The 15,777-nt window shown below is 44.4% G+C and overlaps 1 protein-coding gene across 1 annotated transcript in view; it reads right to left on the reverse strand.

Moving 5' to 3' along the window:
• Positions 1–953: 953 nt before the first annotated feature.
• The window catches only part of SLC6A4 (solute carrier family 6 member 4), a 111,854-nt gene continuing 97,030 nt past the window's right edge, over positions 954–15,777 (reverse strand). Inside the window, exons 13-14 of the mRNA XM_069945635.1 lie at positions 8,427–8,594; positions 954–1,616 (exon numbers count right to left, since the gene is read on the reverse strand). Of these exons, the coding sequence (XP_069801736.1) occupies positions 1,542–1,616; positions 8,427–8,594 (243 nt within the window). The 3' untranslated portion in view covers positions 954–1,541. The remainder of the gene's footprint in view (positions 1,617–8,426; positions 8,595–15,777) is intronic.

Here is a 15,777-nt window from a genome sequence, read left to right on the forward strand (position 1 = left end):
GTTTTCTTGATAATGGCACTCAATGGAAAAATGGATGTACACAAATGCATCCAACTGATTAAAAAAAAAAAAAAAACGGACTGCAAAAACGTTGTGTGAACCCAGCGTAAGGGAATTTCCAATAATGAAACCTATTTTAGCTGTCTAATAAATTTATATTGGTAAATAAAGTTATTTTATTATGTTTCTCCTTTCCTTTTATTGTAAACTTAAAATCAAATAGGTAAAAAATAGGTTAGATCATTGGAGAACCCCTTTAAATATTTTAGGTACTATCATAGAAATGAGACTATGGGGGAGATTTATCAAACATGGTGTAAAGTGAAACTGGCTCAGTTGCCCCTAGCAACCAATCAGATTCCACCTTTCATTCCTCACAGACTCTTTGGAAAATGAAAGGTGGAATCTGATTGGTTGCTAGGGGCAACTGAACCAGTTTCACTTTACACCATGTTTGATAAATCTCCCCCTATCTATGTTAGTTGCACTGGGCACACTGTAGGACTATTACAGCTATAGAAGGATTTACCCGCATATCCAGAGCTAGGACTTTACACCGCATGTACCTTCGTTTTTTTTCTCACCTGCAAGTTAGACAATATAAGGGACAGGAACACATCATAATAGGGACACACAATATACCTCAACATGCAGCTCTACCTAAGTGATACAACAGGGAGCCATCAACCTTAAAGCCATACAATATAAAACATTTAATAAATAGTAAAGATCTATAGATTTTGGAAATCGTTAGGAGTCATCCAGGTTTACGATAGGGTTGGTTCTTATCGAGATGGGCTAAGCCTTGAGGACAGAGATGGGGAAGCTTCGGCCCTCCAGCTGTTGCAAAACTACAATTCCCATCATGCCTGGACAGCCAAAGCGAAGCTTTGGCTGTCCAGGCATGATGGGAATTGTAGTTTTGCAACAGCTGGAGGGCCGAAGCTTCCCCATCCCTGCTTTAGGATATATCGGGGGCTTTCCCTCTCTAGATCTGACCCTGTACTCAGTGGACCCAGCAGGCCCTCTTATGGGTTGGAGCCATTTGGGTATACCATCATATATTAACGCCAGTATTGGTTAGTCCTGCTTTCACGTGTTGGATTTTATGCCTAGCTTTAGGTTGACGGCTGTCTGTTTTATAACTTTTAGGTATCTTTGTATTAGATTCTGATACTGTGCTTCTGCCTCTGATGCTACATAGAGCTCTAGAGTATCTATTACTAATAAAAAATGAAGCTTTAAAGAATATTTTGCTCTCATATCAGAGAATATCGACATGTTCTCAACATCATAGGACACATGCATACTCCCATTCAGTCATGGACATTTAATATTCTTGGAATTGGACCCTGTAATAGTTGCGGCTATAATGATGTTAGGGATGTAACCTGTGCCCAGTCTGCCTCGCTGGCATCACCCAGTGCAGTGTGGGTAGTTGAACCATAGACAGTCTGAGGTTTAAAAAGTTTTCCTTAGGCACAGAATGGGGGAAGGGGGCGCTGTCTGCAAACAGGAACGGGAAATGTTTTGTTTCCAGGTTACACGGCATTCATGTGAATACTTCCCAGTGGGATTTCTGTTGCCGATTCCGGGGTTATACTCTTGATGAAGCGCTGTCAGGAGACAACAACATAAAGGACAAACATTAACAGGATTTTTATTTAATATCATTGGTTATAATATAGTAATAATGTAGTTATACAGTGGTGCCTTGGATTATGAGCATAATTCATTCCGGGACCGCGCTTGTAGTCCAAACCAAAGCAAATTTTCCCATAAGAAATAATTAAAATTCAGACAATTGGTTCCACACCCCAAAAATAATGATTTTTTTTTTCTGAATAACATGTAAAACAATGTAAAAAATGAAACAAACAATGAGAAACAGCTGAATATGTGATATTATAAGTTACTGAACATCAGTGCTTCTCAAACTGTGAGGCGCCCCCTAGTTGCTGGGGAGGCAGTTCTCACAAAAGTGACCATTTTGTGACCATCATTTTGTACTTATTTTATGTTATACAGAGATTAGGAGACAAATGGAGGGTAATAGTGAGCAATAGTTTTTATATGTGCATGGACTTCTATCATAGATGGTGAGGCACAGGCATAATTCTTTCTCTTGGGTGAGACTCCAGCAGAAAAAGTTTGAGAAGCACTGCTGTACATTAATGGAGAGGATGGGAAACACAAGGGCTGACAGAGACTGCAGGGAGCATGAAGGAATGAGCAGGGCAGATGTGGGCACATACATGCAGCGCTATCTGTCCGGGGAGAGAGGGGTTACAGCTATGGAGAGATTACCTCCACAGTCCTGTCCCCTGATGCAAGCCCCAGCCTGAAGTGGATCTGCTATGATTTGGAAGGTGAGGGAGAGTACAGTGCTGTAGACCCCGCTATGCAGACCATGCTCCTCCTCCAGTCGCGCTCCCACCCAGTACAGTGAGCTCTTACACCAAAGCAATGCTCTCATAGACACAGAGTGGGGGAGAGGATTGTACAGCAGCACACTGCTCTTCCCATTCATTCCACTGATCAATCAGAATCTCCACACTTAGACCTGGACCAGTAAAAAATTTTGACATGTCCCTAGAACATGCCAAAAGTGATTTTTTTTTTTTATTGACAGGCCCGCTTTATAGACGTTTTTCTAGTTTTTATAAATATGGGTAAATCACCCTGTAATTTAAACATTACGCTTTCTACAATAACTGTTGTTTAGAAACCTGTACAAATTTTCTAAATAATTATGTCAGGAACTTACCTCGCCAGGTTCCTGCAGCGTCTTCTTCCAGCTCGGGAGCGCGCAATCGCTACGCCCGCCGGAGCCGAATGACATCATGGAGACCCGACAGGGTCCTTGACAACCAGGGACGCCACGGTCTCACGTGACTGTCAGTCGGCCGGCCGGCAGTGCCGCAGCTGTTCCTCGGCTGGATTCAGGAGGCCGGACCAGGCTCCTGATCCAGTATAAGTAAAAGTCAGGGCCAGCTTCTAATCGCTGGCTATTAGGTTAACCCCTGGTCCCAGCTTCCCTGTGTCTTTTCCTGCGTACCCCGTCCTAATTCCTTCTGACTGCTGGACTCGTGATTCTGACTCCCCGCCTGACCTGTGACTACTCTTTGTATTACCGATTCTGTACTGCGTTGCCTGTGTGGTTTGACTTGGCTGGTTTACAACTCTCTATTGTGTTTTGTCTGGCTGTCTTGTTTAGTGTGCCATGTACTCTTCGTGGTTGTCCACGGCCGCCTAGGGCCGGCTGAGGCAAGTAGGCAGGGACAGTGGTTGGGTGTCGACCTAGGGCCCACTGTATGGTTCTGTCTTACCTCTCCGGTTCTGACAGAATAGCCAGCCCAAAACTGTCATTTGCCTCATGGACAACAGGACCGCCATGGCTAACTTAGTGGACCAAATGCAGCGGCTCAATACCATGGTTCAGGAGCTTGCGGTAAGGGTCCAGGATCAGAAGGCGGCAACCCAACAACTTACTGTGACCTCCCCAGTACCTCTGGAGCCACCCGTTCAGCTCCCAGACAAATTTACGGGGGACAGGAGGAAATTCCGTGCTTTCCGGGAGGGATGTAATTTATTTTTTATGTTACATCCCCGCTCCTCAGGAGACCTCAGAAGACCCAGAAGGTGGGCATTGTCATGTCCCTTCTCCAAGGGCACCACAGGAATGGGCCTTCTCCTTACCACCTGACTCTCCTGACCTACGGACCACTGACCAATTCTTTGTAGCATCAGGATTGCTGTACGATGACCCGGATAGTGTAGCCAATGCTGAGCGTCAGCTGACAGGGTTGAGACAGGGCAGATGTCCAGTGGAGGAGTACTGTTCGGAGTTTAGGCAGTGGAGTGGTCTCTCCACCTGGAATGACTCTGCCCTCCGTTTTCAGTTTCGGGTGGGACTTAGTGACCGACTGAAGGACATGGTGGCATATCCCACTCCCGACTCGCTTGAAGAGAGCATGACCCTAGCTATTCGAGTTGACCGACGATTAAGGGACCGACAGAGAGGGGTACTCCTGACCATCCTAGAACCTCCGTCTCACCTCTCTCGTACCCTAAACCTTCCCTTCCTAGCTTACCCACGCCATAGGAGCCTATGCAGGTGGACGCCACTGATGCCAAAGCCCGATGAGCCCATCGCTTGCCGAATAATCTGTGTTTTTATTGTGGGAAAACAGGTCACCAGCTTCAGCAATGTCCCTCCAAACCGGGACCACCGTCGGAAAACTTCAGCGCCTGAGAGACTATTGAGGGGGTCTCTCAGGCGCACAGTTATCCTTCAAAAATAAGCTGTTGTTACCTATTTCTTTGGTTTTGGGAAATAAAAATATTTTTGGGTACTCCCAGGTCGATTCTGGGTCGTCAGCAAACTTTATTAACCCTATGTTTTTTTCTGGTTTAGAGGTATGTCCCCTACAGCTCAGGTGCGCAGTGAATGTTACTGAAGCCGATTCTTCTCCCTTTGCTCAAGGGGACGTACAATATATAACCCCTCACCTGAAAGTCAAGGTGGGGTCTGTCCATGTCGGAAATCTTGATTTTCTCCTTATAAATAATTTGTCTTCTGATTTTGGGATTACCCTGGTTGGAGGCACATAACCCCGTCTTCGACTGGGCCAACAGGGAACTGGTGAGATGGGGGCCTAAGTGTTTTCTTCCCTGCATTACGGTATCTCTTGCAGAATGTTCCTCTAAGGACAATGAGGTACCAGAATGTTTGTTGGATTATTCTGATGTGTTCGACGAAAAAACGGTGGACGGGTTGCCACCCCACAGACCATATGACTGTGCTATTGATTTGGTTCCTGGTGCCAAATATCCTCGAGGTCGTATATTTAATTTGTCCTGTCCTAAGAGGGAAGCTGTGTGGGAGTACATAAAGGACAGTCTGCGTAAGGGCCACATTCATCCGTTCTCCTCTCCCATGGGGGCAGGGTTCTTTTTTTGTGGAAAAAAAAGACGGGGGTCTCCGGCCCTGTATTGATTACTGGAAACAAAACAAAATTACAGTTAAAAATCAGCACCCGCTGCCCTTAATTCTCCTGATCTGTTTAATCAAATAGTGGGAGCCAAATGGTTTTCTAAGGTGGACTTGCGGGGGGGCATATAATTTAATCAGGATTAGAGAAGGGGATGAGTGGAAGCACGCCTTCAATACCCCAGAGGGCCACTTCGAATACCTTGTTATGCCCTTTGGGTTATGCAATGTCCCGGCGGTCTTCCAACACTTTATTAATGACATCTTTCATGAGCATTTAGGTTGTTTTTTGGTTGTCTACCTAGATGATATTTTGATTTATTCCTCAGATTGGTCTTCTCACATGATGCATGTTTGTACGGTAATGGAGCTTCTGAGATAAAATAATCTTTTTGCCAAGTTGTCGAAATGCCAATTCGGTATCCAGGAGGTCTAGTTTCTGGGCTATAACATTACTCCTAATTTATTTGGTATGGATCCGCTCAAAGTAGCAGCCATTGAAAAATGGGAACGACCTAACAACCTGAAGGCCTTACAAAGGTTTTTAGGCTTCGCGAATTATTATAGAAAGTTCATTAAGTGGTTCTTAATCATAGCCAAACCTCTCACGGATTTGACCAGGAAGGGGGCGGATCTAGTACACTGGTCCACAGGGGCAGTCAAGGCATTTGACACACTTCGGCACTGTTTCTCAGAGGCTCCAGTGCTGGCCCAGCCAGACTTCGAGCCAGTTTATTGTGGAAGTGGACGCATCCGAGGTAGGGGTAGGAGCAGTCTTATCCCAGGGATCGGACACTCTTACTCACCTTCGGCTGATTGCGTACTTTTCGAGAAAGTTCTCTCAAGCGGAACGCAATTACGACATTGGGAATAGAGAACTACTGGCAATAAAGATGGCGTTTGATGAATTGAGGCAATTCTTGGAAGGGGCCAAACATAAGGTGACAGTGCTGACGGACCATAAGAATCTGGTTTATCTTGATACTGCTAAACGTTTTTTTCAACGTAAGGCCAGGTGGGCCTTATTTTTTACTAGATTCGACTTTGAAATTACCTTCCTACCTAATTATCTTCCTGGTTCTTGTAATGTCAAGGCTGACGCCCTCTCTCGCAGCTTCGACATCAAAAACTCTTACTAGAATCAGACAGATACGATCTTAAAACCCGGTGTTGTTGTGTCCGTCCTGTAACTGGACCTGGTGACTCTAATCGAGGAGTCTCAGGGTCTGGCCCCCATAACACTCCTGAGCCCCTCCTGTTTATGCCGCTGAACCTTCGCCTCCGGATTTTGGAGGAGATTCATAGTTCCGTCTTGGCGGGGCATCCAGGGATAGCAGGTACTAAATATTTGCTCTCACGCCATTACTGGTGGCCAACCTGGGCCCAAGATGTTAAATCATTTGTTGAAGCTTGTGAGGTCTGTGCTAGGTCCAAGGTTCCCCGTAGGCCACCGGAGGGGCTGTTACATCCTCTGCCGGTCCCTACGAGACCCTGGAAGCACCTATATATGGATTTTATTACTGACTTGCCAGTGTCTAAAGGGAAAACTGTCATTTGGGTGGTTGTGAAAAGATGTGCCACCTCATTCCACTGCGTAAACTCCCAAGTGCTCGCCTACTAGCCACGCTCTTTGTCAGTCATATTCTGCACTTGCATGGTGTCCCTGAAAACCTTGTTTCCGACAGAGGTGTCCAGTTTGTGGCTAGATTTTGGAGGGAGTTTTGAGGCAAGTTGGGTACCTCCTTGTCCTTCTCATCTGCCTTCCACCCCCAGACGAATGGGCAGACTGAGAGGGTCAACCAGTCTTTGGAGCAATGCCTGAGGTGTTTCGTGGCAAATACTCAAGACAGATGGCGGGATTTCATTTCTCTAGCGGAATTTGCTATTAACAATCATGAGCAACGTTCTATTAAGATGTCGCCATTTTTTTTTGTAATTATGGTTTTATTCCTAGGTACTACTCCATTCACTCTGCCAAATCTGTAAATGAGGCTATTTTTTCTAAACTGTGCACCAAAAGTATGCTAACACAAGACGCATATTTGTCCATCTATATGTATTAGGCGATAAGGTCTGGCTCTCAATTAGAAATCTGAAATTGAGGGTACAATCAGGAAAGCTGGCACCCAAATACATTGGGCCATATACTATTGTGGAGGTCATTAATCCTGTTACTTTCAGACTCAAACTACCTACGTTTCTGAGGATTCATTCAGTATTCCATAAGTCTCTGCTGAAAAAATATGTGCCGCTGGTATCCCCATCGCCTCCCCCTGCTCCACTTGTCATTCAGGGCGAGTTGGAGTATGAGGTGGAAAAAATTCTGAACTCTAGTTTGATACAGGGCTCTTTACAGTATCTGGTCCACTGGAAGGGCTTCGGACCAGAAGAATGTACATGGGTGGCAGTTAGGGACATGCATGCTTCTCATTTGGTCCGACGATACCATTCACAGAACCTGTCTAAGCCTGGTCCAGTGGATAAGGGTCCTGAGGCCCCTCATAAGAGGGGGGGTAATGTCAGGAACTTACCTCGCCAGGTTCCTGTGGCGTCTTCTTCCAGCTTGGCTCCGGGGGCCGACTCGGGAGCGTGCCGTCGCTCCACCCGCCGGAGCCTAATGACGTCATGGAGACCCGACGGCGTCCCTGACAACCAGGGACGCCGTGGTCTCATATGACTGTCAGTCGGTCGGCCGGCACACAGCTGAGTGGCCTTTTACTCACCCTGAGTGACGGATCGCTCTGCCACTCAGCCTGCAGTGCCGCAGCTGTTCCTCGGCTGGATTCAGGAGGCCAGACCAATCAGCCAGGCTCCTGATCCAGTATAAGTGAAAGTCAGAGCCAGCTTCTAATCGCTGGCTATTAGGTTAACCCCTCGTCTCAGCTTCCCCGTGTCTATTCCTGCGTACCCTGTCCTAATTCCTTCTGACTGCTCGACTCGTGATTCTGACTCCCCGCCTGACCTGTGACTACCCTTTGTTTTACCGATTCTGTACTGTGTTGCTAGTGTGGTTTGACCCGGCTTGTTCACTACTCTCTATTGTGTTTAGTCTATCTGTCTTGTTTAGTGTGCCACGTAGTGTAGGGAACGTCTTTGTGGTTGTCCACGGCCGCCTAGGGCCGACTAAGGCAAGTAGGCAGGGACAGTTGGTGGGTTCGGACCTAGGGCCCACTGTCTGGTTGTGTCTTACCTCTCAGGTTCTGACAAATTAACTGGTTGACGTCCTGCTTACTTTGGAGCTTTAAAAGTACTCATCACGAAAAATAACTTTAAATAACTGGGAAGTGGATCACACTGCTGCTGCGCTCTCTCTCCCCGGCTGTATCTCATAATCACAGTAGTCTCAGCATTGTCTACATGTATTTTGTATATAGGGGAAATACACAGTATGCATCCTGATATTACTCTATAAGCGTCCATACACTTTTCTTACCTCTTTTAAGGAGCCAGGGGTGCTAGCCAGTCGATACACCATGTATACTGGAACGCAGATGAATGAAGATGTACCGATACAGTAACCAAGCACAACAGACCAGGTTGGGTATGTATAGTTAAAGAGACGAAGCTCAGGAGGACTGGACATAAAGCTGCATAAAATGAACTGGGGACAAAAATATATCACAGTTAATTGAATGTAATTCACTACCTATGAAATCGCCATAGTATATGTGCTGCATAGATGGTAGGCAATGGTTTCTACCTTAAAGTGTCACTGTTATTACAAAAAACTTTTGACATGTCATAGAGACATGTCAAAAGTTTTCATCGGTCCGGGTCTGAGTATACAGGCTTGTACCGATCAGGAGAACGTCCTGTCCCTGCTCTGTGTTAGAAAAAGGAGTCAGGTGACATAGAGCTCCATTATAAGTCACATTCTCTGAAGAATGGACGTGCTGCAGCGTGGTCTTCTCCCGCCCCGTTCTCACGATCAGTACAGGTGTGAACACTCAGACCCGGACCAATCAAAACTTTTGACATGTACTGTATGTAGTTATAAATGTACATTTAGAATAGAAATTTCTATACAAGGCCAGGTTCACACTGCGATTTTGCAGTTTGTTAAACTTATCAGTTTTTAAATAGTTACTTTTAATGTGCACAAAAAACTTTTTTTTTATTTTTTTTAAAATAGAAGTCAATTGGAAAAATGGATCCAAATGGATTGCACACAGGTGAATCTGTTTTTTTTTTTCCTTCATAAAACATATACATTAAAGCGACTTTGTACGCACAATCTGACCCCCCCCAAACCACTTGTACCTTTGGATAGCTTCTTTTAATCCAAGATCTGTCCTGGGGTCCGTTCGGCTGGTGATGCAGTTATTGTCCTAAAAAACAACTTTTAAACTTGCAGCCCTGTGTCAAACGGGAGTATCTACGCCCTAACTTTGAACCACCCCTCCGTCTCTCCTCCCCACCCTCTTCATCATTAAAAATGCCACTGGAACTTTTTCTCCATGCTTAACATTGCACAGGTCCTTAACGATCCAACCCATGTGCCGGGCTGACACAGGTGAGGAATAGGAGGCAATCTGCCTGGAGCATTCCTAATAATGAAGAGGGCGGAGAGGAGGGACAGAGGGGTGGTGCAAAGTTAGAGCACAGATACTCCCGTATGTCACAGCCTGCAAGTTTAAAAGTTGTTTTTTAGGACAATAACTGCATCACCTGCCGAACGGACCCCAGGACAGATCTTGGATTAAAAGCAGTTATCCGAAAGTACAAGTGGTTTGGGGGGGGGGGGTCAGATTGTGGGTTCAGAGTCGCTCTAAATGGACTGCAAAAACACAGTGTGAACCCAGCCTAAGAGAAATATTTGCTATAAGGGTATAAACCCACACACCGTATACGCAGCAGATATGCAACAAATACGCAGCAGATTTGTTGGTACAGATTTGATGCTGTGTTCAGTTATTTAGATCTAATCTGCTGCGAGTTTGCTGCGTATCGCAGCAGTAAATATGCTGCATATACGGTGTGTGGGTTTATACCCTAAATGTTTATTAATGCCAGTGATGGTACCAATTCCTCAAGAGTAAGAGATTAGATGAACATCATAACGTATGCTCTTATACTACTATTCCTTTACTTCAGTTTAGTCTAACCTTCCAAATCAGTATATTCTTCTTTAACATGACTGAATGATGCCTTTGTTTTGTTTAGCCTTCCCAGTGGACTAACAATTGCCTGTAATACTAATATCTATTTCCAATGACTGACCAAAGAGTACATGTAAGATTATTTCAACATCACATAAGGCCCTTAGGCGGCATACAGCCTCAGATGACATCCTCGTACTATGTCTGTTCTGAATACTTTTTTCAACAAATAGGGTTAAAGGGCTATTCCCTAATCTGATCTAATATAGTTATACTTGTAGAGCTCCTCAAGTTATATATTTTTGCAAATACAATCATTTAGCCAACTTGTCTCCTCCTCCTGATATGCTGCTCTTTTCCTCTTATTGCTGACATCACTGTCTAGGTTATTGACCACCACTCTATTCCAAAAGTTGTGATCTGGCTGGTGTGTATATACACCAAATTATATACATCTGTGCTATATTTTTATATATGTGCAGTGAGGCGCGGAGTGTGTTTGGGTGATCTCCCTGCCGGGTCAGCTGATACGGTGGTGTGGTTACTGAGTGGATCTAAGTTGACCCACCCTGGGCAGTCTGGCACCTCACCAGCACAAAGATAAAAGTAAACCAAGTGTACAGGTGTGTGTGGGGGTATGGAAGTATACAATCTTGCTAGAGACTCAGGTGCTAGTAGTTGAGGTATAAACCAGGTGCTTTGAATAAGAAGGTTCTTTGCAGTAGAGAGGATAGAGGAGAGGGGTTGCCAGAGGGGCCCTGCCCAATGTAGAAATGTACTCTGCTGAAACAATAGAAGTATGTAGAAGAAGAAATAAAGAATACTCGTACTTACGGATGACTTCTAGTCTGACTGCCTTATGTCCCCTAGCTGTGGGCTACCCGTCCTAGGTGGGTAATACGAGCTCCAGGCCTTGTTATCTGGGACAAGCAGACTCCCGAGACTTCCCAGTTGTCCAGCACTGCACAGTGGAATATGTAGACTTTCTGTGCCTTTTTTCCACTGGGGTCAGTTCCTATGACTCCTAAGGTAACTGCCCTGCACTTTGTAGAGAGGTTCTTGGTGTGGACAAGGTGTTCCCTATTTGGCTTCTCTACCCCTGTGAAGTTCTACCACTGCATAGCGGTTCTGTGGCTCACCAAAAGAAACTGTAGCTTTGCTGTTAGAGGCCTTAGCTTGGCTCCTGCAGAGACCTGTCCTTCTTGCTCTCTCTCACACTGAATCCAGACTCCAACTGACTGACTCCTCCCATCAGGAACTAAGTCCAAACTACAGGGGTCCGTCTAACCCTGCCTGTGATTGGTGGGGCTGTGTGTGTGCAGAGAGAAAGAAAGAAAGAAGATAGGCTAGAAGGGAAAGCACCTGCACCTGAGTGGACAAATGGCAACACATGACATACAATAGTTAACCCTTGGAAGGCTTCGGCTGTGCATAGAAATAAGCTAACAAACAAACTCAGTAGTGACACCTAGCGGGAAAAACACTAACTGCAGTGGATACCTCATCCCACTTGTGTGAGCCCGAGGGAGTTACCTTACCCAGGTGCAATAACACTTAGCGGCCTGTACCGGGTCACTACATATGGACCAGTCCGAACACTTTTAGAGCAGAGTGGTGGTCGGTCACCTAGACAGTGATCTGTCAGCAAAAAGAGGGAATGAGCAGCATATCGGGAGAAGGAGGCAACTTTGCTAAATGAATGTTTTTGCATTGATGAGTCTTACGGATTAACTATATTAGTTGAAATGGAATTAATTACTCATGTAAGGCTAGGCTCACACTACGTTTTTGCAATCTGTTTTTTGAAAAAAAAAAAAAAACATGAAAAACGGATTGCAGAAAACGGATGCAACTGTGTGCATCCATTTTTCCATTGACTTCCATTATAAAAAAAACAGATCAAAATGGATTCGTTTTTTTTTTTTTTGACGGACACAAAACGTGGTCGACCTCATTTTACGGATCTGTTAAACTGATTGCAAAAACGTAGTGTGAACCCAGCCTACGTGCTAGAGGTTTTCCAAAGAGAAATTTAATATCTAAATTGAAAATGGGGTACAGTACAAATAAAAATTAAAGCATAATTACCTGCACCAGGCCCCTGCAGCTGCTGCTCCTACAGCACCTGATATGGCAACACTGTAATAAAAGCCTGCCTAGCCAGTCGCTGGCCACAGTCATGAGCCACCTCAAACAGTGACATTTCTTACAATGTCAGCACATCAGAGGAAGTGGGGATAGCTGGGAAGCAAGCAGAGGGCAGGAGGACACCGGGAGCGTGGGGAGGTAATGTATTACAGTTTAGGGCAAGGGCTGCATGGACATCGCTAAAAATATATATAGAGAGAGAGCAATTGCTAAATGATTATGAAGCCGTGTAATAGGCTCAGTAAATGATACAATATTGATTGGGCTGTCAGCAGCCCGTCTAATAGGACCCTAAGGGTGGTATTACATGGGCCGATGGGGGCCCGATAATACCTGTAAACGAGCAGCAATCTGCTAGATCGTCGCTCATTTACTGGACCTATTACACGGCCCGATCATCGTTTAACAAGGGCTGCAGGGACATCGTTACCCATGTCCTTGCAGCCCTTGTTTAAACTACATACATTACCCATCCACGTACCAGGGCTGCTGCTGCTGCGCTCTGCTTCTCCACAGGTCCCGCGCGCTCTAGCTTCAGCTTCTGACAGGCCACTCTGAAGCGAGAGCAAGCGGGACCCGGGGAGAAGACCGCAGCAGCAGCCCTGGAACGTGGATAGGTAATGTATATCGTCAGTCGCCGGCCGCGCACCGCTACGTGTAATAGATTACACGTAGCGGTGCGCGGTCGGCGCCTGACGAAAATAGGTCAGAACCTATATCAATGATCAGCCGATGATCGTTGTCATCGGCTGATCGTTGTATTTATTACATGGAGCAATCCGTTGTTTTCATCTGTTTTATGAAAGAAAAAAAAACAATGCATTTTTTTTTAATAATGGAAGTCAATGGAAAAAATGGATCAAAAAGGATGCACATAAATGCATGTTTTTTTTAATCTCTTTTTTTTTTTTTTTAAAGAAAAAAAAAAGGATTACAAAAACGTAGTGTGAATCCAGCTTAAGACCTATAGACAGTGTGTGGATCAATGCATGAGAGTGTATGCTGCTGCTTCATTTAATCAACCTGACCTCTGTTGATGTGATCGGTGGTGTCCCATTTTCTCTGCTTTTAGAATAAGATTTTTTGAACATATACTAATAAATATCTGGGTTATGGGCCCTGTATCTCTAATTCTGACTGGATACATACAGTATATAGTTTTGTATATTAGGAGAAATCCAGCATTTTTTAAAATCTGGCAGGGGCGAATCTGATTACAAATACAAACTTACCTCTCCCCGTGCCCACAGTAAGTGACGGGACCGACCTTGGGACCCCCACAGGACTGTCCACTTAGCCAATCAGTGACTGGAGCAGCGTCCCATTCCAGTCACTGACTGGCTGAGTGGCCAGTCCATCAAAGGGGTCGTGATGTGTTAGCTCCGGAGATCCCGGGCACGGGGAGAGGTAAGTTAGTACTTGTATTCAAATTCCCCCCTGCCCCTGCCGGATTTTAACGCTGGACTACTTCTTTAATAATTCCAAAAGCAATATATCCGGATTAGCACCTAAAGGTCTCTTTCAGCTATTGACCTGTAATGTATAATTCACGGTTTATAATCAGCTGAAACCTATGACAAGTTTATGGAAGAAGAGTTTATACTACGACATCTCTCAGGACTCTCACTCCTACTCCCTGTAGATATGGATTTACCACTATCACTGCAGCACTGTGGTATCACCCATACTCCATGGAACCACAACACTCTCTGGGAAGCTCGCTCTATTTTTACTCTAGTAATAAAAGTGAAGAGAGTAAACAGAAGCCTCTGCAGAGTTTCACCTCTTTATAAACCTGTTCTGCTGACTATTCTGCCCTATGCAAGCAATGGAAAACTCTGACATTTGCCTTTTCTTAGGGTATTGGAGCAAATAAAAGGTTAAAGGAGAAGTCCGGCGAAAATTTTTATTAAAGTATTTTATTGTCCGCCAAAAGTTATACAAATCCCCAATATACACTTATTACTGGAAAGGCTTATAAAGTGCTTTTTTCCCTGCACTTACTACTGCATAAAGCTTCACTTCCTGGATAACATGGTGATGTCACTTCCTGGATAACATGGTGATGTCACTTCCTGCATAACATGGTGATGTCACTTCCTGGATAACATGGTGATGTCACTTCCTGGATAAAATGGTGATGTTACTTCCTGGATAACATGGTGATGTCACTTCCTGGATAAAATGGTGATGTCACTTCCTGGATAACGTGGTGATGTCACGACCCGACTCCCAGAGCTGTGTGGGCTGTGGCTGCTGGAAAGGAGGATGATGGCAGGGGGACACTAAGGGACACAGGGCACTGGAGGAACACTGAGCATTTTATTCAGGAAGTTACATCACCATATTATCCAGGAAGTTACATCAGCATGTTATCCAGGAAGTGACATCACCATGTTATCCAGGAAGTGAAGCCTTGATGCAGAAGTAAGTGCAGGGAAAAAAAGCATTTCCCGTAATAAGTGTATATTGGGGATTTGTGTAACTTTTGGGGGGCAATACAATACTGTAATAAAATTTTTCACCGGACTTCTCCTTTAATTATAATGATAATAATAAAAACTGTCTCAAGAGGGTTAAGGCACTATTTAAGGCCACAGAGAGATGCCAGCTTCATGTCAGATTGCTGATACTGCTCAGGCCTCCTGTATTTCAGCTCATGTGTTGAAGCTTTTATAACACATATATCTCTGGTGCCAAGTAGACTAAATGATCTCTGTGTTGTTATCGCAACCACTATGCGTAGTGAAGTTGTACTGAGGTAAACTGCATGAATAAGACTACAACAATGAGTTGTGTAATGCAGAGAGATGAAACTGGTAGTAACTCGTCCTTAGTTGTTTGGTTGCAGAAACGTAACAAGTCAGTGCTACAGGTTCAGTTTCTTTTGTGGCTTTTTTTGCACTTTTGGGGGGTCAATTGAGTGTTTTGAGAGCCAAAATTTGTATAATCGCACTGCTGATTTAAAATACAGTTCAAAGCCATCTCAACATGTTTCACTGCTATGAATGTGACTTCATCAGGGTTGAACGGGCCAACAGTTTTCTCTAGTTTTGGCAACCCATCTACGGTTCGGCTTGACTTTTGTATTGATCAATAATATGATGTCCACTTTGATGGGATCATTATTACATTGGAACATTACAGGTTTACTGACCTTATAGATTAGTTAAAGGGGATGTTCAATCAGAAAATTAACCTTTCTTTAACTCAAACTTTATGCTAATTATTTTTTATGTCTTTTACTATTTTTCCAATTTACTATTTATATTTTAACATCATCCTAAAATCTTGCAGTTTCCATTCTTACCACTCTCTGAGCAGAGACTTCCCATTGTCATTGATAAGGATAAGGTAGGTGTAAAGTTATCTGTACATCATTATGGTGAAATGTGACAACGGTCTATAGAAAAGAGAAAAGATTAAAGGGGTACTCCACAGAAATTTTTCTTTTCTTTCAAACTAACTGGTGTCAGAAAGTTATATAGATTTGTAATTTACTTCTATTTAAAAATATAAATCCTTCCAGTACTTATC

Source organism: Dendropsophus ebraccatus, chromosome 11 (assembly GCF_027789765.1).
Source record: "Dendropsophus ebraccatus isolate aDenEbr1 chromosome 11, aDenEbr1.pat, whole genome shotgun sequence".
NCBI classification, from domain to species: domain Eukaryota; kingdom Metazoa; phylum Chordata; class Amphibia; order Anura; family Hylidae; genus Dendropsophus; species Dendropsophus ebraccatus.